Source organism: Pseudorasbora parva, chromosome 1, assembly GCF_024679245.1.
Source record: "Pseudorasbora parva isolate DD20220531a chromosome 1, ASM2467924v1, whole genome shotgun sequence".
Lineage (NCBI taxonomy): Eukaryota > Metazoa > Chordata > Actinopteri > Cypriniformes > Gobionidae > Pseudorasbora > Pseudorasbora parva.
This window is the reverse complement of record NC_090172.1, coordinates 50,186,932-50,213,379: the sequence shown is the minus strand read 5'-3', so window position 1 is coordinate 50,213,379 and position 26,448 is coordinate 50,186,932. Positions and strand designations below refer to the sequence as shown.

The 26,448-nt window shown below is 36.2% G+C and overlaps 1 protein-coding gene across 2 annotated transcripts in view; it reads right to left on the bottom strand.

Annotated features, from left to right (window-relative positions):
- The window catches only part of adamts17 (ADAM metallopeptidase with thrombospondin type 1 motif, 17), a 176,985-nt gene that overhangs the window by 63,439 nt on the left and 87,098 nt on the right, over positions 1-26,448 (bottom strand). For both annotated transcript variants that reach the window (XM_067444859.1, XM_067444863.1), the window contains exons 8-14: positions 23,130-23,235; positions 17,373-17,513; positions 14,795-14,945; positions 11,515-11,616; positions 8,817-8,962; positions 5,308-5,477; positions 3,657-3,784 (exon numbers count right to left, since the gene is read on the bottom strand). In XM_067444859.1, the coding sequence (XP_067300960.1) occupies positions 3,657-3,784; positions 5,308-5,477; positions 8,817-8,962; positions 11,515-11,616; positions 14,795-14,945; positions 17,373-17,513; positions 23,130-23,235 (944 nt within the window). The remainder of the gene's footprint in view (positions 1-3,656; positions 3,785-5,307; positions 5,478-8,816; positions 8,963-11,514; positions 11,617-14,794; positions 14,946-17,372; positions 17,514-23,129; positions 23,236-26,448) is intronic.

The following is a 26,448-nucleotide window of genomic DNA, read 5'->3' as shown; positions in this document are numbered from 1 at the left end:
CTGAAGCAGGCAGAGTTAAAGAAGATCAAATATCCTTCTATTTCATGATTCATGAATTATAGAAATGTAAATTGTGCATCCGGAAAAGTATTGACAAAGATTCACTTTTCACTTTTTCATTCCAAAAAGGATTAAATGTATTTTTTTCCCCCTCAATTCTACAAACAATACCCCATAATGACAACATGAAATAAGTTTATTTGAAATATTTGCACATTTATAAATTAAATTAAAATAATAAAAAACATGTACATACCAGTACATACTGCTAAATACTTTGTTGAAGCAAGTATTTGAAATATTTTGAACTCAAGTATTTTTTAGTATGATGCTACATGAAGCTTGGCAGTTCAATCTTTGTTTCATCAAACCAGATAATTGTATTTCTCGTTGTCTAAGAGTCCTTCAGGTGTCTATTGGCAAACTCCAGGTGGGCTATCATCTGCCTTTTACTGAGGAGTGGCTTCCGTCTCTAGTGGCCACTCTACCACACAGGCCTGATTGGTGGAGTGCTGCAGAGATGGTTGTTCTTCTGGAAGGTTCTCCTCTCTCCACAGAGAAACACTGAAGCTCTGTCAGAGTGACCATTGGGTTCTTGGTCACCTCCCCGACTAAGGACCTTCTTTCCCGATCACTTTGTTTGGCCAGGCGGCCAGCTCTAGGAAGAGCCCTGGTGGTTCCAAACTTCTTTCCTCTACGAATGATGGAGGCCAATGTGCTCGTTGGGACCTTGAATGCTGCAGAAATATTTCTGTACCCTTCCCCAGATCTGTGTCTCAATAGAGTCCTGTCTCTGAGCTCTATAGACAATTCCTTGGACTTCATGGCTTGGTTTGTGCTCTGACATGCACGGTTAAATGTGGGAACTTATATAGACAAGTGTGTGCCTTTCCAAAACTGGTTCAAACTGCTGAATTTACCACAGGTGGACTCCAATAAAGTTGTAGAAACATTTCAAGGATGATCAGTGGAAACAGGAGCACCTGAGCTCAATTTTGAATGTCATTGCAAATGCTGTGAATACTTGCATACAAGTGATTGTTTAGATTTAATTTTTAATACATTTTGAAAGAGGTTAAACAAGCTTATTTTAAGTTATCATTATGGGGTATTGTTTGTAGAATTGAGGGGAAAACTTTTAATTTAATTAAAATAAATAATAATTTTGGAATAAGGCTGTAACATAAAGTGTGGAAAAGAGTCAAAATGGTAAATTGTAATGGTATAAGTGCTAAATCTATTGTGCTAAAAAAACACACAAGTCCAAGGATTGAGCCACAATATACTTTTGATTTCTTTGGCACAACATCAAGTCACATAAAGTATAATTGCTCAAATGGTTGGATATCTTCAAACGCAACAAAATCATGCCTGAAAGTAAAAGTGCTAATATATCATGTAAATCTTTAACAAATAATTTCAAAAACCTAAAGTAATTTCCTGCTGAATATGTCATTAGTAAATTGTACATGGCAATCAACGCTGGTTTAACTGCTTTATTATCTGGATGCACAGGAAATCATTCTTCATTTCACTTCAGGAATGACATAGCGTGCAAACAGAGAGAACTGTTCTGATTGGATGTACTTCATGATCAAATGCGTCATGTCGTGTCTAATTTTTAGAGTGGACAAACTGGAATCTTGTCTGGTTAAGACACACTATAAATCATTATATACCAAAAAAACAATGAAAAACATGTTCCTGGGAAACTTTTGACAACAATCGGAAATTAAGGTGTAACATTAAAGCCATTGAAAGAATGTTTTCGTTTGGATTTTGTGTATAAATAATGCCTGTCTTTCATAAAATCCAGATAATCTCTGTCAGTAATTTTGTTCTTAATATGCTCACTTAAAAGTCTGAACGAAGTAGAATTGAATAAACAAAAAGAGAAAAGTCACCGAAATTGCAGTTTCACAGGAGGATTCTGGCAATGATCATCAGTTCACTCCCTCTAGATGTTTCTGACACAAGAGCGGCATTAAGATCGTGAATATGAGAACTATCCCCAAAACAGCAATTCTGGGATTGTGGTCAGCACAAACCAGGACAGGAACTGACCCTGAATCTGCTCAGGCCAAGCATTATTTATATAATAGCATGTAGGGATGTAGTTAATGTTCAGGCCTGATGAATCCCTTCACTCACTTACAGTAACCGCACGTGTGTGTGTGTGTGTGTGTGTGTGTGTGTGTGTGTGTGTGTGTGTGTGTGTGTGTGTGTGTGTGTGTGTGTGTGTGTGTGTGTGTGTGTGTGTGTGTGTGTGTGTGTGTGTGTGTGTGTGTTAGTGCACACAGTAAAATTACTTCCAGACATTTTGACCTGTTTTTTTTTTTCAGCCCTGCTTTCTATTAGCGGAGGCGGCTTGCAGACTGTGACCTCCTTTCAGTCTTGTGCTCTTACTAGTGGCCATTGAGAAACAGTGTGGTTGACAGTAGAAACAGCGGCTGCAAGTTGTGCGACTAAACTAAGTGCAAAACGTCTTTATCTGGTTGCACACTTTGTCCATCCATCCATCCATCTCATTCATTCTTATTCTCAAATGCTTTCTGTACCAATTTAAACTCACTCAAAAATGAACTGGTGAGGTATGGTCTGGAACTCATCTTTAGTCAATCACTATATATCTTTTAAACTGTTCTAGTGCAAAGGAAGTAAAGCTATGAACCCCAGGATGGTTTTTAATCTCTCTTAAATATATGTTTTATGCTAAAATCTCTCATATCTCATATCAAACTTCTGAGATAACTGCAATCAATATCAATCAATTTGCATGATGACCTTGTGAAAAACAAACAGTGTTCAGTGTGTTTATGGTTAAGTGGCCTGACATGTCGACTTCTGGCTCAAACAATGATTTGAGTTTAGGACAGGAATATAGAGAGGAATTTTAGGAAATTGGACAAAAAAATTGTTTTTATTTTTATTTTTTAGCAATCTGCTTTTGTCATGTCATGCTGTGTGTAAGAATGTGTATGGATCTGCACTTATAGAGTATCTTTGGATTTCTTGCTTTAACATACTACGATTTGGGACACACTAATTCGAATTTCAAATAGTATTTAGGGGTATATTGTGGAAATTGGAATGCAGCAGTACATTACAGAGTCAAGTTGCGAACTGGGTAGGTACTACCAAAGACTTGGTGCTACACAGTCTAAAAGTATATATTTTTCGATCAGATTAAGATCCCATCTAAAAATGAAATGCCTATCTGAAAAATACTAATATGTAAGACTTTTTTTAATGCGCAGCAGGATTATTATTATTATTTTTGTTCTTTTGAACTTTCTATTCATCAAAAAATCCTGGGAAAAAAATGAATCACGGTTTTTACAAAAAATGAAGCAACACAACTGTTTTCAACATTGATAATAGTAAGAAATGTTTCTTGGGCAGTAAATCAACATATTAGAATGATTTCTAAAAGGATCATGTGACACTGAAGACTGGTGTAATGATGCTGAAAATTCATAAAATTCATAAATAAAGTACATTTTTAAAATGTATTTAAATAGAAAAAATGTATTTTCAATTGTAATCATATTTGACAATATTACTGTTTTTACTGTATTAAAAAAAAAATGAAATTCATCCTTGGTAAGTATAAGAGATTTCTTTCAAAAGACTTCAAAAATCTTGTGAATACACACCTGACATTTTCCGCTCACACACAGGTCACTCTCATAAGGTCCACATGGCGTCCCGTCCTGCACACGCTCTGCCACTAGTACTGGTGCATCGCTGCCAATGGGTGTACAATATAGAGCACATGGTTTTTCTGGGAAATGAAAGCATACACACATAAATAAATGCTGCCTTTAGCATATCTATAAATGTGCATGCATGTACATACATTATATTTAATGTTAGGGTTTGTCCACAAATGTTCTTAGTTTTATTGTATCCACTTTATGAGAGTAAATTAAGCTTTGAAGCTGAAGGAGGCTTAAGTTATTGTATTTTCAGCTAGAACACCTGAAGTGCACTCACGGTATTATTTGGTGCATATGTTCTAAAGAGTCTACTTAAGAAGATCACAAGCCTGATTCTGAGTGACGTATTGTGATTTAAGAGCTGCAGTGATCAAAGTTTGTAGAGCCTGTGTTTGTCCCAGCATGAGAGAAAATAGAAAAAGTACTCTTGAGTGCTGTTGTTTTATTGCTTTTGTCATAGAGTGGTAGGTATGCAGGAGGATGTTTGCTAGTGTTTTTTTTTAGTTCTTCATATAATCTATCTATCTGTCTGTCTGTCTGTCCGTCCGTCCGTCCGTCCGTCCGTCCGTCCGTCCGTCCGTCCGTCCGTCCGTCCGTCCGTCCGTCCGTCCGTCCATCCAAATCTATCTAGTCATTCAGTATGGTGGATGGATGGGTGGGTGGATTGATGGATAGACAGACAATTACAGTGCCTAATCAAGCATACCAAAACAAATATGGGTGAAGCATGTTTGCATATTTACAGCATATAGTGTACATTAAACCAAGCTTAGTGTCATTTTTGACACAGGAAAAAATAAACAATCTACCTGTTTAGGACTGTTAGGATGATTCGCAGTGACAGCGAGAGGACTAAGTGGGGCTTTCACACTTGGTTTGATTGCCTGGACCAAACCAGAGTTCGATTGCTCACCCCTCTCCCTGCTGGACTGTGTTCATATTACATTATTTGGGTCCGAACCAGGGTTTGTTTGCATCATTAAAGCAGCAGCTGTTTACCCAGTTGCTTAGTAACGACAATGAGCGTGAAGGCGGCGAAATGAATAATGTTGCTCCCATCACTTTTATATTTTTGTTTTTTGTTACCAAAGCTTCAGTACGTAATGGCACTTGCGTCAATCTGCCACGAATGCACTGCAAACGCTTAAAAGAATGCTGAAAAGGAGCCGAAATGAGATCTACAGCTCTGCAGTATATCAGTGATGCTCGTCAGGTAAATGAGTGAAACACACACAAAACACACATTTTTATCAAGTGCTGTTTTTAATCGTGATCATCACTTCCTCACTATGACAATGAATTGCTCTGATCACCTGGTACTAAGGCCTCTACAAACAAAATAAAAATGCATATATGCTAAATAAATTACCGTATATATAAAATATATATATATATATATATATATATATATATATATATATTCCTACCATTAGATGATAGTAACGTACAGAACAAAGGGATTTAGAGGCAAGAGATAAGGAGGATGTTTAAAAGAACATCTAGGCATTGTTGTGGTCTTAGACTTCAGGACTTTACTGTATAGTGATTATAACTACACAGATAAATATAGGTATATTTTTAGTCTTACCATCATCGATAACAGCTGACCACATCTGGCTTTTCTTCTTACTGGCCTGTCGGTCATGAGTCTGACACTGCTGATCTCTAAATGTGGGCCGACCCTTTGCACACGGCGGCCCCTCGCACACTTTGTGCTCTACGCTGGCCTTCTGACAGTACCTCCCACCTGGACCGGGCCTGGAGAACCAGAACAACAAGAAATACAGTTATACAAACAATTCATGTCCTATGACCTAACTGTGAATTCTAACCTAAAAAGACAAAATATCAAGATCATTATCATAGCTGTAGGGCGATGATTGAGAAAAAGAGATGTGAGGAGAGGCAGTCACTCCATGAAGGAGAGGAAGTTTTTCCTTTTGAAAGCATGTTTACTGGCTTTAATGATGACAGCTGACAACATAGAAGTCTAAAAACTGTTCATAACATGTATTCTCACATTCTCACAGTCTTCATCATGTTCCACCTTTCAATCTGTCCATTTCCTCTGTGAGCCTCTCCAAACTGTCTTATTACCCAACTTGCCTCTCATTTTAATGAGTTTGCCAGGCAGAACTGTACCAACATTTCTCAATCATTCTAGTTAGACATTGTTTCAAAGCTTTAACCTGAATTATTAGCCCCTTCAGCCATGAAGGTGTTTTTTGTCTGAGTGACATACACAACTTTAAAGATTCAAAACTCCAAAACTATAGTAAGGAGAGTCAAAAGTTAGGTATCATTTGTTAGCAGACTTTTTATATTTTTATAAAATATACATTTTATTACATTTGTTCAATCTAATGCTGAAAAACTGCTGATAAAAGACATATATTATTACAGTATTATTTATATTATATAATATTATAAATATTAAATAATAATATAAAATATGTATAATTTTAAAGTTTAGAATCTCAGCTATCCAATGCATCTATCCTATTTTGATCAATTCTTAACGAGTGCTTAGTTATTAATCTAAACCAGAGTGTACCACCGGAGAGTGCCACCTAACTGCTATAAAAATTAATTGCCATATTTTTCAAAACTGCATTGATTAATCAGGAGCATCAAGTACTGATGTGCTGTTTTCAATCTGAGCATGTTTCATGAAGCTACAAGCCTAAATGGCACTTTAAAGCTACTGCTTATTTAGCTTATGTGCTCCTGTGAGGTTATAATGTGTTATAATTCCATGAGTAATAACTTTTGATCCGAATTATGGATTATGGTGTCTTTGTTTTAATCGAGAGAGAGCTGTAAATAAGGATGTGTACATTTCAAAGATCAGAGTATGTTTTATACAAGCGCAAACGCCAAGTCTAAGGAACTGTTATTTTTGTACTCCGCTCATGTGCATCTGTGCTGTTTTTTGTGTGTTATACTTTAACTAGAAATATCATTAGATCTAAAAGACAGATTATGACTTTTGGCTCTTTGTAATCGTGAGAATCTTCTGTAAATAATGATGTGCCATTTTCCATGTTTCATGAAGTTACGAGTCAAAAACGCCATGTGAATGAAGCAAGTAACTCATCACTTATTTGGCTACATTCATTGTAAAGAAGTCTCTAAGCTTTAAAACGACACCTATTTTATGTTGATCCATGATCCAAAAATATGACAATTAATTTTTTTGCAGCTAGGTGCCGCCCGCCGGCGGTAAACTCTGTTTTAGAGGAATAACTCAGCACTCGTTAAGAGCTGATCAAGTTGGATCATTGGATGACTGGATCAATGAATTGGAAAACTGAGATTCTAAGCTTTAAAATGATACCTATTTTGTGTTATTACATTCAGGGTTGCTTAGTAATGTATGAATTTTCTTCGCTGGTGGGTTGGGGGGTTCACTTCAGGCTTCAACTTCTAAAATGAATTTAGCTTAACGTATAGTTTACCTTTTTCACCTTTTTTTATGTTTTTGAAAGACATTTATGTTCACCAATGCAGCATGCATTTGATCAAAACTACAGTAAAACAGTAACATTCTGAAAAATCACATTTTAAAATAACTGCTTTATATTTGAATATACTGTATAATGAAATGTATTACCCCAGTCTTCATTGTCACTTGATCCTTCAGAAATCATTTTAATATGCTGATTTGATGCTCAAGAAACCACTCTTATTATTATCAATTTTAACACATGATTAAACAAGCAAAAATTATGCTAAACAACCTATTCGGCAAATGCTTAACATAATAGAATAGCCTGCATGTCCAAAATGATGTCAGCAGAAAAGGAGAACAGCTTTTCTTAGCTGCAGCAAGTTATTATATTTTGATAAACGACTAGACAATACCGTTTTCTTTAAATAAGACCAGTAAAATATATCATCTAGATTAAAGATTAAACATTACTCATTGAATGACCCTGATACAGAGTTCAGCAACCAACAGTGATGATCTAAAAAGAATATTTGCATATTTAATTGCAATCTACTGTAAATAAAGATTGGTCTCGCACACAGAACCCAAAACCTACAACCTAAACTTTCCTAAAACTTTAACATTATTCTTGCAATAACTGCTATTTCTCTCAGTAAATGCAAATCTAGTTTATTCCTCAACACTTTTTCTTTCCTCTTTTCTGCTACTTAAAAACAAAACGTGACTTGCACGTCAGCCTTAATTTTCTTCCTTTATGCTCTTCGCTTTGCTTGACACAGCTCCAAGTGTTTTACGATCCAAGGTGGACACAAGCACAAAAGAGCGATTACCTCACAAACACAGAATGAGCATTACAAGCGTCCAAAATAAAAATGCACGTCTTGGACCATCGTTCACCAATTGCATGCTGTTCAGCGCTGGAAATAACTAGAGAACTTTGAATTATTACATCAGGTTTTAAACACACATAGACACACACACACAAAAAAAGTCTATAACAAGCTCTCTGGCAGGCTGTCAAGAATTGAGAAATGACACTCGGAGAGAAACGGCGTCATTAGATCAAGGACAAGAGTGAGAGGAAAGCTTGTTCCTGCCAAAACACAAACAGGATTATTGTGGTGCATTGTGGATTTGGATGGTAAATGCATTTGCACTGAGTCAAATCATCTCCGGACCAGAGCAAGATTAGGTTACAGCCTGTTTGTTCACAATAGCTTTGCACGATTAGTTAGTTTTGTATAGAAAACTGACATGAAGAGTAGTGGCCAAAAGTGATGTATCTATGCATTGTAAAATAAAACCTCTAGCTGTAATTTTTTACAAAATAATTTTGTCAGATAAATACCTTAACCTAGTTTAGTTCTTCTTTTTTTCTCTCATTTAAAATAATAAAAAATATAACATATTTTCCTTATATTTTGATGGTTAAGTATTAAATTAATTAAGTAGGTTAATTAAAAACAAATATGCCCTCCGGATATCCCTTTTGGCCACTACTTAATATCTGTAAACATTGATGAAAATCGATATAAAGCTGGATGACAAATAATGAGTTATTCATATCAGGTAAACACTGACCTGCTGACTACTTTCCTGAATGACAGAGTCATGCAAGCCCTAGAGAGAGGGATGTAAAGGCTTACGGGGGGTTGTCACATTTCCTCTGTCTGAAGCGCGCTCCTGTGCCACATGTTCGGCTGCACATGCTCCATGTGCTCCATGGACTCCAGTCTCCATCCACATGCTGCGGGATGGGTGTCTTACTGACACACTCACCGGCCCTGCACCACTAACACACACAAACACACACACACATGTTAATCCAGCTAAATGAGAACATACCAGAGATTCATATTGTTTATAAAAAAGTGAATTACAGGCAGTGCTGTGTTGATGCTCCATAAACAATAGTTACAGTTTGATGAAATGAAAGTTAAAAAAAAAATTTGTAACAATATAAATGTATGTACTTTGAGTTTTGATCAATTGAATGCATCCTTGCTGAATACTTGTATCAATTTATTAATTTCCCTAATAAAATCTAATTGACCACACACTTTTGAACTGTAGTGTACAAACCCAGTTCCAAAAAAGTTGGGATACTATACAAATTGTGAATAAAAAAAGGAATGCAATAATTTACAAATCTCATAAACTTATATTTTATGCATAATAGAATATAGATAACATATCAAATGTTGAAAGTGAGAAATTTTGAATGTCATGCGACATATTGGCTCATTTTGGATTTCATGAGAGCTACACATTCCAAAAACGTTGGGACAGGTAGCAATAAGAGGCCGGAAAAGTTAAAAGTACATATAAGGAACAGCTGGAAGAACAATTTGCAACTTATTAAGTCAATGGCAATGATGCAGAGGCAGAGGATCACCAATTCCCCCAATGCTGCGTCGAAAAATAGTGGATACATATCAGAAAGGAGTTTCTCAGAGAAAAATTGCAAAGAGTCTAAAGTTATCATCATCTACAGTGCATAATATCGTCCAAAGATTCAGAGAAATTGGAATAATCTCTGTGTGTAAGGGTCAAGGCCAGAAAACCATACTGGATGCCTGTGATCTTCGGGCCCTTAGGCGGCACTGCACCACATACAGAAATCCTACTGTAATTAAAATCACAACATGGGCTCAGGAATACATCAAGAAAACATTGTCAGTGAACACAATCCATCGTGCCATTTGCCTTTGCCGGCTAAAACTCTTTAGGTCCTCTTTAGGTCCATTAAGGATCCAGGTACTGAAATGGCCAGCCTGCAGTCCAGATCTTTCACCCATAAAATACATTTGGTGCATCATAAAGAGGAAGATGCGCCAAACAAGACCTAAGACAGTTGAGCAACTAGAAGCCTGTATTAGACAAGAATGGGACAACATTCCTATTCCTAAACTTGAGCAACTTGTCTCCTCAGTCCCCAGACATTTGCAGACTGTTATAAAAAGAAGAGGGGATGTCACACAGTGGTAAACATGGCCTTGTCCCAACTTTTTTGCGATGTGTTGATTCCATGACATTTAAAATCCACTTATTTTTCCCTTAAAATGTTACATTTTCTCAGTTTAAACATTTGATATGTCACCTAATTGTATTCTGAATAAAAGAATGAAATGTGAAACTTCCACATTATTGCATTCTGTTTTTATTCACAAGTATCCCAACTTTTTTAATCGTGTTTGTACATTAATAGATGGCTGTTCAAAATGTAACTAGCATCAATGATTCGCATACTGGAATACAAATGGTCGTCTTCCTTGGATTTATTTGCTTTTAACACCCTGTACATTTATCTCATTATAATAAATGAAACAGTCTATTTGTGGCACTTTCAGTCTGACATTTTTGAGCTGCTGTACAGCTACTTCAGCCATTTTATTCCCTATTTGCAAAATTGTGTTTACCTTAGTATTGGTTGTTCCCTTTCAGTCGGTCACTTCGACATACGTACGTCGGAAGGACCAACGAATTGGGATCACTTCTGGGAGCCCCTAACAGCTTTGAGATAAAGAAAACAGCCAATGAACATTGGCGTGCGTGCTTTGCATATCGCACACCGCCCCCGCGGCGCGGGTATAAAGCAGAAGCGATCGCCACGCACTGTGAGGGCCGGGGCCACCTCTGGGACTTCTGTATTTTGTACTGCCCTCGGCCAGTCCATACGTGTACTCTCCACATAGTAACTCCCACTGGGATAATGTGGCTTCCGCAGCGGCCCCCGGGCACGCTTTCCCAGCGTTATCCAATAGTCCGCTGAATGGGTCTTGTGGAACAGCAGTGTGACTCTTCCTGCAGGAATTTCCCAGCCCGTTCAGATGGGGTCTGAGGGACTCTGGCAGGGCGCTGGAAGTGGTAGTAACTGTGGCGTTTTCCATAGGGATCTTAATCCATTGGTCCTTCCGACGTACGTTGAAGTGACCGACTGAAGGGGAACATCTCGGTTACGTATGGTAACCCTTGTTCCCTGAAGGAGGGAACGGAGACGTACGTCCCGTCGCCACAGTTGCTGTACCATCACTGTAAGCCGAGCGACTAGTTCGGCTCCTCAGTGAAAAACAACAGTGCGTGGCGATCGCTTCCGCTTTATACCCGCGCCGTGGGGGTGGGGTGCGATATGCAAAGCACGCACACCAATGTTCATTGGCCCATTTTCTATATCTCGAAGCTGATAGGGGCTCCCAGAAGTGATCCCAATTCTTCGGTCCTTCCGACGTACGTCTCTGTTCCCTCCTTCAGGGAACAAGGGTTACCATACGTAACCGAGACGTTTTTAGCTTAAAAGTAAATCATTTTAATAATAGACATTTTAATAGTATATAAATAGGTTACCTTATCGGCTCCACATTCTGTGCCGTCCAGCGGTGGATCTAGTTTGGTTTTACATGACGTGTCTCCCTCCACCAAACACCAGAGACCCGCACACATCAAGTGCTGAAACAGACACAGTTTAGATTTGTGTACAGCACCATAATTTAAAACCATTAACTGTAACATTAGTTTGAATGAAAAACGCATATACCTCACAGTACAAAAAAAACAAGATCTTTTCATTCTCCCTAGACATAATCCCCTCCCACCTGACATAATCAGAACAAAACATAAAAAAACTCATGCTTAAATATTAGCTTCTTAACAACCGCAAAAACATGTACATATGTTAAATAAGTTATTATGCCACAATTAATAATATAAATTAATGATAGCTATTTATATAGAAATAATAATTTAATTTAAATAATTTAAATTGAAAATAATGCAATTTTAATATTTTATATCTGATTTTTATTATCAATTTTTAAACATTAATTTATTTTATAAATAAATGCATTAATTTCATGTTTTAATACAATGTGTAAATTAATGCTTGCATATGTAATTTCCTCAAACAAATAGATTTTATTACCCAACACCCCTTGAGATGGACAGTATTTTCAGTCTGACAAGTTCGTATTTTTACTTCAGCCAGGCATGCTCCTTTACCTGACACTCTCAATCACATTTTCCAATCTCACAGTGAGAAACATTTCAAAGGTGCCAAGATGGCCATTAAAGTGCCTTATTTTATACTTTGTTTTAGATGCCTCTTATGTCAACTCTTCTTTTCTTTTCATAGATGGAAAATTCATCATCTTCATGCATGTTGTATGTGATTCCGAACAGCTAGATATCTGCTGTAGAACTTCACAGATGGTATACGAGCCGAGGTATATAGATGGTATACAGTCATGATGGAAAGGCAGCAAGTGGAAATGTTTAATGCGATGATTTGAACGGTTACAGCTGATGATTACATGCTCGGGAAAGCACAAACTGACTTTGAACGGATCAGATCAAGCCTGATACGGCAACACCTGCCATCCGCTCTGATGTTTTCACTATGGCTATTTCTGAACTGAAACTTCCCGACGTAAATCTCCAGAGCTCTAGGAGGAGGCTTTGTGTGGATAAACATGATTTATGATTATGTACGGAAACCCTTTTAAGTTATCACCTGCTACAAATCTAGCCTGGATAATTTTATATTACCACTAGCTACATATGGGAATGATCGCAGGGCCAGGCGAAAAAAGTAACTGTAACGTGATTATTTTACATACATTGGTGGCCAAAAGTGATGACGGGAAAACTGACTTTTTGTATGCATATTGCAATTGCACCTGGAATCAAAATGTTTTATTTGTGACAACTCAATGAAATGTGTCAAATTGAGCAGACTAATTAAAAAAATAACTGATTATGTGGCTCTTTCCTCATATTTAAAATATATTTAAAAAAAATAAAAAAAATAAAAAAAATATTATATATATTATATATATATTTTATATATATATATATATATATATATATATATATATATATATATATATATATATATATATATATATATATGTATATATATATATATGATTTAGGGGTGCCACTGCACATCTGTTTTTGTTGATTAATGAGGTTAACAGTGTTTAATGGACTTATTTAAGGTATATTATTGCTCATTACATCTAGCTAATGTTAGCTAGCAACAGTTTGATCAACCACAGTTAGCTATCTATGTTAGCTAAGCTATTAAGCTTAACATCAACAGTATTCTAGAGTGGACAATGTCATATTCACAGTAAAGACGTCTCATGTTTATAGAGAGTAGCATTGAAGTTTTTACAGTAAGTTAACATTTTAAATACAGTTATATTTGCAAGCACAGCTGGCAACTCTGGTAGTTATGTAACAGTAAGTTATGATGAAGTTAGGGGTGGGCTAAATTTACTCAACCAACCGATCACTATCTCAGGATCATAGTGAAGCTATTAAGCCATGCCCAGCAACCATTTAGAGCTCCCTAGCAACTGATCCCATAGACTTCCATTGAAAGAGAACAAATGGATATATTTGGTTAGAAGTGTCATAGAAACATGAGGGTGGGCTTGTTTGACTCAGGGCATCAACAGCCAATTACAAATCATCTTCAATACTTCCTAGCCATGCCCTAACGATCATTATCAAGCACCCTAGCAACCCAAATGCACAGAGGGATATCTTCACATATAAATGTCATAGAGCTACAGGGGTTGATTTATATCATTCATACTGACAAGGAGTTAGCCGAGTATCATCACTGGATGCTTCCAAGCCACTCCATTGCAACCAAACAGACTACTCTAGCAACCATTTAGCAAGACCTATATCTATTGTTGACATTTTTTGCAGATTTTGCAGATATATAGCAAAAATACTGAACCGAAAACCGTGGTTAAAAACCGAAGTATATACTGAACCGTGGACTAACTGTATTGTTGCATCCCTAATAAATATATTATATACAGTGTTTAATGGATTTATTTAAGGTATTTTATCGCTCATTACATCTAGCTAATGTTAGCTAACAACAGTTTGATCAACCACAGTTAGCTATCTATGTTAGCTAAGCTATTAAGCTTAACATCAACAGTATTCTAGAGTGGACAATATCATATTCAGAGTAAAGACGTCTCATGTTTATTGAGAGTAGCATTGTAGTTTTTACAGTAAGTTAACATTTTAAATACAGTTATATTTGCAAGCACAGCTGGCTACTCTGGTAGTTATAACTCTCTACTCTAACTGTATTGTTGCATCCCTTATATACATAGGATATATATGATGGTTTAATGCAAACTTGTAGGGTAACAAGACAACAGCAAGATGTAAACTTTTTTTTTCAGAATTGGAAAATGTAAACTCGCATTTCTGAGAAAAAAAGTAAAAATTGCGTGATGTAAACAAATTATGCGTTAATAATGTGCAATTGTGAGACAAACTCAAAATTGTGAGTAAAAATTGCCTTTTTGCTAATTATCTATTGCTTTAATCTTTTTTACTTTACTTTTTTTCCGTGGTGAAAACAAGCTTACATACATACATACATACATACATACATACATACATACATACATACATACATACATGTAGATGAGCTTGTTTAGGTAAAAAAGATTTGGTTGCTTGCAATATCTACAATCTACCGCCGATATTTATTTGTGTGTATGTACATGCATTATGTCTGTTTATGGTATGTAAACATGTAGTACATGAGTGCAGTATGATATCAGTGTATTCCCAGCTGAAAGACACACACCTCCATATCAGTGCAGAAAGTGGCGTTTGTGCCGAATAAAATCTGGCACTGTTCATCTGCGCTGTAGTGCATCCCTGGAAGTTTGGCTGGCAGACGGACAAGGTAGCGGTTACGTGGGTCAGTACGCAGCAAACAGGCACTTGCCTTTGATCTGGAAGACAGTACATGTTAGAGAAATTAACAGGATGTACAAAACATCTTCACACACAACTGGAATAATTGCAAGCTTTCCTATAAGATAAATTATGAATTGCTGGTCTGGGTTACTTGTTTTCCATTGCTAATTAATTTGTTCAAAGTAAAACCGTCCTTTCTCCAAGTCCACGTTCTTATATTCCAATAACTGTAAAATTAGACAAACATAGACAGCTGTAACATGACAGATGCCTGCAAAACCAAAAGTGGTTTCCAAACCTTTCTTGAAGCAGGGCAAAGGAGAAATATTTTGAAAAGGTTGACACTGATGCCTTAAACCCTAATGAGCACATACACTTCAGGATTCTCAAGCTCGTCTGCTTTCTGTAAATATTTACTATTTCAGCTCATCCTAAAATAATCAGGAAGGCAAGGCCTGTGTTATGTTACTGTATGTTATGTAAGATATGTAAAATGTGAAAAATTTGAACTTAAAATATTCCAAAGAAAATTGTGAATGGAATTTTTAATTTATGTGAATAAAATAAATAAAAATTGTGAATCGAATTGAAAGAAACACCTATAAAAGGATGAACTTAATTTATTAAGTTCCATTTGTCACATAATAAAATAAAACTAGTCTAATTTAAATAAACTAAAATATAAGGCAAAATAAGCAATGTGAATTACCTTCATAATACATAATACAATGAATTCATTCATTAATTAAAATAAAATAAAATGTATTTAAATAAAATTAAACAAATTTAAAATGAAATGCAATTAAATGCAATGTGGAGTTATCAAAAGGAATTAATGAATCAGTGAATAAACAAAAATATTCAAAAGGAAATTGTGAATCTATGTGAAAAAAATTATGAATATAAATCAGCAGTGGGAATTTAATTACAAGAAACACTGATACACACCTATAAAACATGACTAAATGTGAAACTCGATTTAGTAATTAGGGCCCGAGCACCATTGGTTTATTATTCTTGATTTATTTCATCACACCATAAACTAGACAAAAACTACAGTGCACTACAATAATATATAGTAGATTAACATATCACAAACCAAATGCTTTTTCAGATCAGCAAAAGCAAAAATTGGGGTTTCAGTCACAGTCAGTTATTAAATAAAAATATTCAAAATACACAAATAAAAGAATTCAAATAAATGTAAGGTACAGAAATGTAATAACTGTAGTGTTATTTTGCATTTAATTATCATTGTGTCAATGAAATATAAATGAATCTTTGTTAAAGCTGTGTTTTGTTGTTTGATTAACATTAATGACAGACAGCACCATGGATACAATATAATAATACACATCCGATTTCTTTCTTGACTGTTTACTTTCACTTAAGGCATAGACAACTGTGTTTATGAGAATACTTGCAGAGGGTAGTTTGACATATTTTTGTGTGTAATGTGTCTGTTTAAGCACAAGGAGACAGGAACTAGCTTTTGAAACAGCCTTCACGTTGGGAGGGCTATGGCGCCTATGTAGGCAGATGAACTGGTTTTGGAGGAGAGCCATGTTGCCATGTTATCGTAGCAAGGAGCTTTACTCTACAGGAAAAACTCTAATCTGCTTGATTGTCTTTGGCATTAAAAAACTCTCAGAAGCTCAACAGCACAGTTTGGATAACGTGGTATCTGCATGGATACAGTGACACTTTGTAGTTTGAATTGAGGTCAGAAGCGCGCCGGGCACAGCAGACAGTGAATACTGCCGCTTTATTCTGTCATCGGCTGCAGTACATCCGTGAGGATCGATGACTCCAGCCGGTTCTTTGTTTATAGAGCCGAAGCAGACACTATTAAGCCTGGGCTTCCAGAATGAACTCTCCTCTTTAAACACCTCTATTCAAATGCTTCACTGTTTGTTCATCTTCCTCAAGGATATTTGCCAGAAAATTCATGTGGGAGACTGAATCTAGTCTCTTTAGTGGTACTTATTTTACTAGCTTATTTTGAGTAGCTTGGAAATTATATGGAAAAGATTTACCAATTATAAATGTATTATTGCTAAATTATATATGTGTATTACACATTATTTAATCATATAAACATAGTTATTATAATTTTTTTGAATTATTCTATCATTGTATAATGTATAATTTTCTGTTTTTCTTTTTCTATATGCAGTCTCAATAATTTTTCTGAAAATGTGCAAATGTAAGGGAACTGTAGTTTAATTGTATGCAATCATCGTATTTGCTTAAAAATATTATACTCATACAATACAATATTACAGTAATAATGTTCAAATGTAATTATACAATTAGTATAACACATGCCAATTCATAGACCATTCCATTGTCTAGTTATTAGTATCAACCATTAAAAACTCCATATTGGTGGTTCACTGGTAATAATAACTAAAAACAGAGGCTAGTTTATGGAACATTTTATGGCATTTTATGGAACTCACCTGAGGAACTTTTCCAGGTCATCACGACTGCAGGTGGACCAAGAGAGATCACTGGGGTTACGACCTTTGACCCATTCCCCAGACATGATGTGAGAATGGCCTGTGCAGCTGGCGTGATCGTCGTCATGGCTCATGCCCATGCTAAAGAGAGAAAAAAAATCAAAAACAACAAATAATAGCAGTTATTTTGATAAAATATGAGTCTCAACCAGGCAGACTTAATGCACAATAAATACTTATTTATGCTTGTTAAACATAATCATTAGCACACTGTTTACGAAGCTTCTTTTGAATGCATAACAAAGCAATATTACTCTGAAATAGAGCATGTGTGTTCATAAAAGCCAAAGCAACTCGAGTCAGAGAGAGCCATACGAGTACTTCTCTTAAGCTCTGACCTACATTTCCCAAATTAAAAACAACAACCAAAAACTGAAACAGCGGCAGTGAGCGCAGGAACTAATAAAGAGTGCAGTGTAGATTTCCAGGCTGCGCCTCGGCTCCCGCTAAAGACCAAAGCAATAAAAGTCAAAAGACACACACAGAACACAATAGAAATCAAGGAGTAGCTGTGGAGAACTAAATTAACAAGTAGAAGAATGTGAATGCTACAGTGGTTTCATCAGCACTTTCTTTCGAGCTTTAACATAGATGAGCGCCTTTTAATGTCAATGGGGTGATTTGGTTAGTAAGTCCACTGAGATGGGAATCTCTCACACACTAAAACAATCATGTGAGGTTTATAAGGGTGCCAAATGTCTGTTGTGTTAAATTTGTTTAAGGGAGAGAAAAAAACACGATTGGCCTTATTAAAACAGGACGTTTCAATGCCAAGCTAATAATGATCAAGTGCTTTTTCAAGCCAAATACCCTTTCAAGCGTACAGGATTTGGAAGGGAAGCCAATGTGCATGATGACCTATGTGTGGCTTAGTGCTTAAAGATATGGCCTGGTATTAGGCAGTTGCTAGGTGGTTTCTTAATACTGCCCCAAGTAAAAAATTGTAAGTCATTTTGCTTATAAGTAAGTCAAAAGCCAAACATGAGGAATCATTAATGTCCATAAACTGTTACTCAACAAATGCCCTTATGTTAGTGGTTTGTTCAAATCCCTAAACTAAGCAAATAAAATAGCAAAAGCAATAAATCGTTCTGTTTTTCTCAGGTTAGCAACTGTATTGCTCACCTCAGATTTTGTTCTCTTGAACACATGCAATAGAAAGCTGCTATTTGCAAATTAGAAACTAACTGCTTTTGCAATTTTCATATTTTTCACAACACTTATTTTTCACCTTCAGTATTAACATATTACTGACCGAGACCCCAAACATTTGAACAGTAGTATATGTTTTAGATTAAAAAATATATTTTTTTAAAATTCTATTCAGCAAGTATTCATTAATATGACAGTAAAGACATTTATTACGCAAAATTTTTATTACTATGAAAATCAAAATGATGGTGGTGGTGGTGCCGTGGTGGGCAAGTGATAACCAGTAGCCGTGGGAATGGCCTCGTTGGGCAGTAAAGCAAGTTCATTCTGGGAGTTGTTGTCTTTCATCCACATGAGACAAAAATACATTTTCTGTCTTTTCTCAGTCTAGAATGCACCAAATTAAAAAATAATTTAACATTTCTACTACATAAATGACCCAGTTTAAATACAATGTCTTCCCAGCGCTGAAGTGCCCTTTTTAATGAGTCAAGGGTTTATTTTGGGCATAACGTGCAATAAACCAATCAGAGTCTCATCTCCCATTCTCTTTAAAAGCGTTTTTCGGAATCCTTTTATTTTTTACATTTAAAAATGATTACTGATATTACTAATGCGCCCTTTAAATAACAAGAAAATTATGGAGCTATAAATATGACAATGATTTTGAATTTTATAAATCGGAATTATTGACAAGTGTAATCTAACAAAATTGAATATTATGTTGCATTTTACATAGTTCTGAATAAGAATTTTTAAATGTTGAATATAAAACATTTGAAATTGAACACATCTGAAATGTTTTTATGTCGAAATTGTATAGACATTTTAAACAGCATATATTTTGTTCTGAATTAATAGACTGGAAATATTCAGTTTTTGAAAATTGAAGATTCAAGATTTCAGATGAAGAAGAAATTCAGATCATCAAATTCAATATACTAACATTCAAACCGCAGAAATTCAGATCTTACAGAAAGTAGGCAAGATGTCATCATCAGGTAAGAGTAAATGTCAGAAAAGTCGAACGGAGCACCGTCTGATCATTTTATTTCCTATTTGTAATGGAATAAAGAGAAAAGATCAAACGGCCCTTTTATACTTTTGTTTAGTTTAGATTAATGCACGGAAAATGAGATGTGGCGGCTAAAGTGGATGAATACGGCTAAAGTCACGATGAACGCGGCTCAATATAATTCATAATCCCACGTTTATAATAAACAACACGTTATGGATATCGTGTTATTACAAACTGTGTACGCTCATTTTAAAGTTAACATGGACGTGGTAACACTACACTAAGCTTAATTATGTAGATGGTTTATAACGGTGTCTGTTACTGTAAAAAAAAAATGTTGTAACCGTTATTACAATACATAGATAAAGTTACGCATCACTGACAAACCGACATTAATAGAAAAAAAAGTTCCCTTTCAGTCGGTCACGTTCGACGTACGTCAGAACTGAACCGACGAATGGGAATAAGATCCCATTCGTCGGTTCAGTTCTGACGTACGTCTCCGTTCCCTCCTTCAGGGAACGAGGGTTACATACGTAACCGAGACGTTTTTATTGGTATTAGCTGTAACATCAATCTATGTCTATGAATTAATACATCAGTAAACACAGCATTCGTATCTCACTCCGCTAACATTACCCTGCCAGTACATAAAGATAGATCAACGTGACATTACATTAACCAACCATTCAGAAATGTCTTGTTTAGCCTTAATTGTCAAATTTCTTTGGGGCCGTCATCTTGTCCCGGGTCCGACTCCGGTTTAAATTGATAAAGTTGCATTGATGAAATTGAAAACGGAGCTGATTTTGACCAGGTAAAATTAGTGCTTTCTTACAATACTAATGAGAATGTCTAATAAAATATATTACAAAGTTTTCATTTAGACGCTGAATATATATATATATATATATATATATATATATATATATATATATATATATATAAATAAATATATAAAAAACTGAAGAATCATATTAACTTGCAAATAAAAATGGCATTATATGACCCCTTTAAAGCCTTGCCGATAAACATTTCATTTGCATGCCGATGCACGGTTGTAACGTGCTTTTACAAGCACACGCACTAAACTCCTGTCAAACACACAAGATTACTTTACTCAGTAGTCGTCTTACTGCACTAATACTGTCAAATACACACAAGGTTTACATAAACACAGTCGGTTATGTCTAAAGTGTAAGTAAAATAGCCATATGTCTGTAGATGCACGCAGTAGCGAAGCCTAGTGAACATGCTGTCCTTAAAGGGACAGTTCACCTCTAAAACTATGCCATTATTTACTCACTAAGTATTGTTCCAAACCTGTATTCATTTCTCGATGACAGAGTTTTCTTTTTTGAGTGAACTATCCCTTTAATACAACAAAAAATAAAAGAGAAAATCCCTCACTGCTCTTAACTGAAAACTAATATAGTAGCTAAAAATCAATGTATAGTGAAGTCTATGTAGTGTTTTATTTTTACATGTATTCATTCAATTTCACACTTAAATGCTGCTGTACAGCTCTGAGCTGCCACTGTAAATCTATATATTTATTTTATATTAAACCTAAAAATAAGTTTTTTTTAAGTAAAGTTGTAAGTTTAAGTAAGACTTTTTCCATTATTTTAACAACAAAAAAAAAGATTATTGCAATAAAAAAATAGTCTTTTTTTCTGCTTAACCTCTTTCTGTTTCTGTTACCTAAGAATAGAATAGCAAAAACCGAGCCGAACCGAAAACCAAGGTATATATTGAACCGTGGACTAACTGCATTGTTGCATCCCTAGTTCCTAGAGCACCATTAATCATGCTCCTTCAGCTATCATTATTGGAAAAATGATCAGTATCTACACTTGATAAAGTGTAACGAATGGAGCAGTACTAAAACATGACTCTGGACAGTTGTCAAGCTTTGCTACGCCTGCAAACCAAATCAAAAGGTCTTGAGTAGATCACGCCAGACACACTTATGATGAAAGATGAGAAACTCTGCTCAATAGTCTGAGAAATCTCAATCTCAAATCATCAGAAAGTGTGACGCTGTTGCATGTGTTTATTAGAGCTAGTAAATGCCATGCTGTCAGAAATATTCAACGCCGCAGTAGAGCTAGCGACTCTATAAAATAATCTTGATGTGTCTTTATTGTAAAGAACTAAGCATGCACATAAACCTATAATGTACTTGCTTTAATAGTGTTTTTACAGACTCGAGACAATGGAGCCCTGTGTGCGCGTGATGACTGGGATAGCGGCGCGGTCCTGGTATCGGCACCAGCCGGGGCATGATTGGTGCCAACTCATTACTGCCGGGCATTAAAACCGACGTTGGCCTGTGCCGTCCAGCTGCACGCTATAGTGGAGCAGGTACGGTGATAACTCCTCTGAAGACTGGCACTGCCACAAAGACGGCGCTTACACTAATGTAGCTTGGCCGTTTTTCCAGACAAATTTTGGTGTTGGCTGCCCATCATTGTTCTATCAAAGAGGGCTTTATGCTAGCAAGGAGATGAAGGGGAGCTATTGTGAGAAGCGAGTAGCACGTAGTCCTGGTATTATGTTCAATCCAGTAATTCATGTGAATGATGTGTGAACATGAAATGTTTTATAACATGTTCTCTTTCAGGAATTTAACGGACCCACATTCATTAGGTGACCTTAACCACTATGTACTAACATTTTAATTAATCATTTGATACAATGCACTTATTGTGTACATAGATGTTTTTACATTGTACTTACATTTTACATTTTAGACCCATTACTTACATTTACAAAGACCCATACCTGCATGTAAATACATCTGTAATTAATTTATGTAGTTGGCACTTCCCTTATACCAAACCCTACCCTTAAACTTACCCATATAACCACACCTGTCCCTAACTCTACCCGTATCCCACCTCAATATCAGCAAAGGTGTTTTGCAAAACAATTTAAATCCAGTAAGTACATTGTACTTATTTTTTGAGGTAAGTACATAGTACTTAAGGCCACCTAATATAAAGTGGGGCCAATTTAACCGGATTTTCCAAATCACTCAGTGAGGATAGAAGTGTGTTTGGCGTCTCAAACAATCAATTAATGAGAGAAACCCGATGTATCGGGACGCACTGTAATCTGTTGTTAAAAAACACACACAAAAAAAACAACAGAGAACATCACATGCTTATGTAAAATTCAGATTGCAAACTAGACATTTGCTGCTCAAGATACATTTATTTTTTACAATGTTGAAAACAGATCTGCAGCTTCATATTTTGTATTGAAACAGGATTCAAAAGTACAGCATTTATTAGAAATAGAAATCTGTTGAAATATTATGAATGTTTTTAACACAAAGAATGTTACATAAAGTCCATCCTCACTGTACATATGTCAAGCTAAGAAATGTGAAATACTACAGTGCTTCTCAAAAAACAAAAACAACAGAAAACATGATGATGGAGCAAAACTGTGATGCACCAAAACTCCTTAAGACAATAAGAGAGGCCTCTAAATCAGTTTTCTATGCCATTTCGACTCACTTGTGGCCCAGCTCATGAGCGATGGTGAAGGCCAGGTTGAGTCCGTTGTCCTCCGCCAGCACACACTTCCTCTTGGAGCTACAGGTGCCACCCAGATAAGCAATTCCTATGGAGAGAGCAAAGCACAGAGTGAGAAGATATAGGAAAGAAAAGAACCACAACCAGAACCCCGTTGTTGTGCTCCTCAAACCATTCCTGAACATCCAAATGGATGGAAGGACCCAAGGTTTCCCAGCAGAACACTGCCCAGTGTGTTACACAGTCTATGCTGGCTTGCATTCTTCCCATAGTGTATCCTGTGCCATGTGTTCCCATGTTAGCGATGCACATACACATGATGTAAAAGAACACACGATTCATCAGAGCAGTCCACCTTCTTCCATTGCTCCGTGGTCCAGTTCTGATGCTCACATGCCCACTGTTTGTGCTTTTGGCGGTAGACAGAGGTCAGTACTGTGTATTCTGACACCTTCCTATCAGAACCAGGATTAACTACTTGAGCAATCTGAGCTAAAGTAGCTCATCTCTTTGATCGGACCACACAGGCCATCACAATTTAGCCTTTGTCAAAGTCTCTCTCAAAAAAAGAAAAACATTTTGTCTTCAAAGTTGATGTGTTAGAAGCAGGAAAAATTGGCAAGTGTAAGGATTTGAATGAGTTTGACAAGGGCCAAATTGTGATGGCTAGACGACTGGGTCAGAGCATCTCCAAAACTGCAGCCCTTGTGCAGCGACAGGGCTATGGGTGGCCAAGGCTCAAAGATGCACTGGGGAGCGAAGGCTGGCCCGTGTGGTCCAATCAAATAGATAAGCTACTGTAGCTTCTGACAGAAAGGTGCCAGAATACACAGTGCATCAAAGTTTGTTGCGTGTGCACTGTCGAAAGCACCTATGTGTGTGTGTGTGTGTGTGTGTGTGTGTGTGTGTGTGTGTGTGTGTGTGTGTGTGTGTGTGTCTGAAAGAGAGAGCATGTGTGTGTGATGGTCACAATCTTCTCCAGGGTGCAGTTATCTCTGTTGCTTGTACAATTTTTTCTACCACATCGTTTCCTTCCCTTCCCCTCTCTTTTAATGTGCTTTTAAAGCTCTGTGAACAGCCAGCCTCTTTTACAATGACCTTTCGTGTCTTGCTCTCCTAGTGCAAGGTGTCAGTGGTTGTCTTTTGGACAACTGTTAAGTTAGCAGTCTTCCTCATGATTGTGTAGCCTACAAAACTAGACTGACCCTGCGTCCCAATTCGCATACTATCCATCCTAAATAGTATTCGAAAATAGAATTAGTATGTCCCAAATCGTAGTATGTTGAAAAGAGTATTCCAAAGATTCCCGGATGGTTTACTATTTCCGGTCCGAATTCACAGTATGGATCGATGGGCACTCTAACGGCTGATATTGCCCACAACCCATTGCGAGTTGGACGAGGATTCGATTAGAACTACAAACGCGGATAAAACACGTTAAAAAACTACAAACATGGCGGATGTGCGAGTTCGACGGTTAAGTAGAGAAGTTTAGATAAAGGGGTTTGAGTGACCAACTATCAATATTTAACCTGACAAAAATATATTTATTCAGTGTTGTCACATTATATTTCACCCGCAGCAGCATTGTGAACTTTTGAAATGACACGTTTGGCCATTAAATTTTAAATGCATCATTATATTTAAACTGCAAATACATGAAGAGAGTCTCTGCCTCTCTGTCTCTCTCTGATCAACGAGCGGCTACATTTCTCTCCGATACGGCAGGAGATTAATCTGAATGTGGAGGATTTGAACTGTGATGAATCTGACGATGATTGACAGGGCAGATAAACGGTGACGGGATGCACGTAACTAAGCGACAGAGTCCGTTAAAGATGGCGAAGTAGTGTGTCCCGAAGCTTGCATACTTTTCTGTTACACACTCAAAAGTATATACTTTTTCTTCACAAAAAGAGTACATACTTTTAGGACGTAGTATAAGTAGGCGAATTGGGACGCAGCATGAGAGACCATTTAATGGCCTTTGCAGGTGTTTTGAGTTAATTAGCTGATTAGAGTGTGGCACCAAGTGTCTTTAGAGATTTAAACTTTTCACAATATTCTATTTTTCTGAGATACTGAATTTGAGGATTGTCCTTAGTTGTCAGTTATAATCATCAATACATATTATAGTATTTAGTAATATTATAGTATTTATTAAAATGTATTAATTATTGTAACTTACAATTTTTAGTATCATATATATATATTTGTTAACAGGATAGTTTTGAAATTAATAAATACATACATAAATTAATGTAATTCTCAAAACCATTATATAACAAGTCCCAAACAGTTACATTCTTGTTAATTATCTTTATATCTTTCTGTTCAGAAAAATTAAACTCATAAGCAACATACAAAATACATTTTAGCAACAGCATAGCAATGTCCTGGCAACCACCCAAAATACTCTTAACTTCATGACAGCAAGTTTGCACAACTATCAATCAGAATGTCTTCAGAAAATGTACAAATCTAGCCACTTCTTGCTTTTTGTACAAACTGATACCAAACACATGCACTATGCATCACAGATGTGACATCAGAATGTACGTCAGATCACAGACTATCACCTTTCCAGTGTTTCTGTGAAAGCACCTGGTTTGTGTCTGACACTGGACAAAACCCAGACAACCTCACTTAGCCTCTGACCGCCGTAAGTGAAATCAATAACTAGAGAATGAAATTCAGCCCAGATGCTTCTGTTAAAAAAAGAAAAAAACAGTATAAAACTGTGTTTAGGATGACAAGAGAGCAGTTGGATCCAGCGGAGGTACTTTAATATGGAATAGTGAAACAGAAAAGGAGCATGTTTGATTGCATGAGAACGATATATCAAATTTTTTCAGATCTGGTTTTTGCAACATGTATATCATGCTCATAGATTAGGAATGAATTATATTGTTAAAGAAAACTTCAAGAAGAATATAAAATAAGGAACATGCATCAGGCTTTTTCAACTGGTCATATCCAAAAAACAGCTAATATTATTCTAGCAACTCTTTCTAGAGATGCGTATTCTGTTTATTTGGTCTACTCCATAGAAAAATCAACCCAGTATTCACATCTGCACTATACATATGCATCGGACAGATGTTTCTGGCAGAATAAACCTGCACCATAAGGCAAAGTTTTTCCTTATTTTATCTTTTAGCATCTTACTTTTAATCTGAGAAAAATAAAAAGTTCATGCCTGGTTGGGATCACAAACATGATGCCCTACATAGGACCTGGATACAGCAGGTTTTGAAACAAGGAAATTATTACTTAATCAATGTGAATAAATAAGCATGAA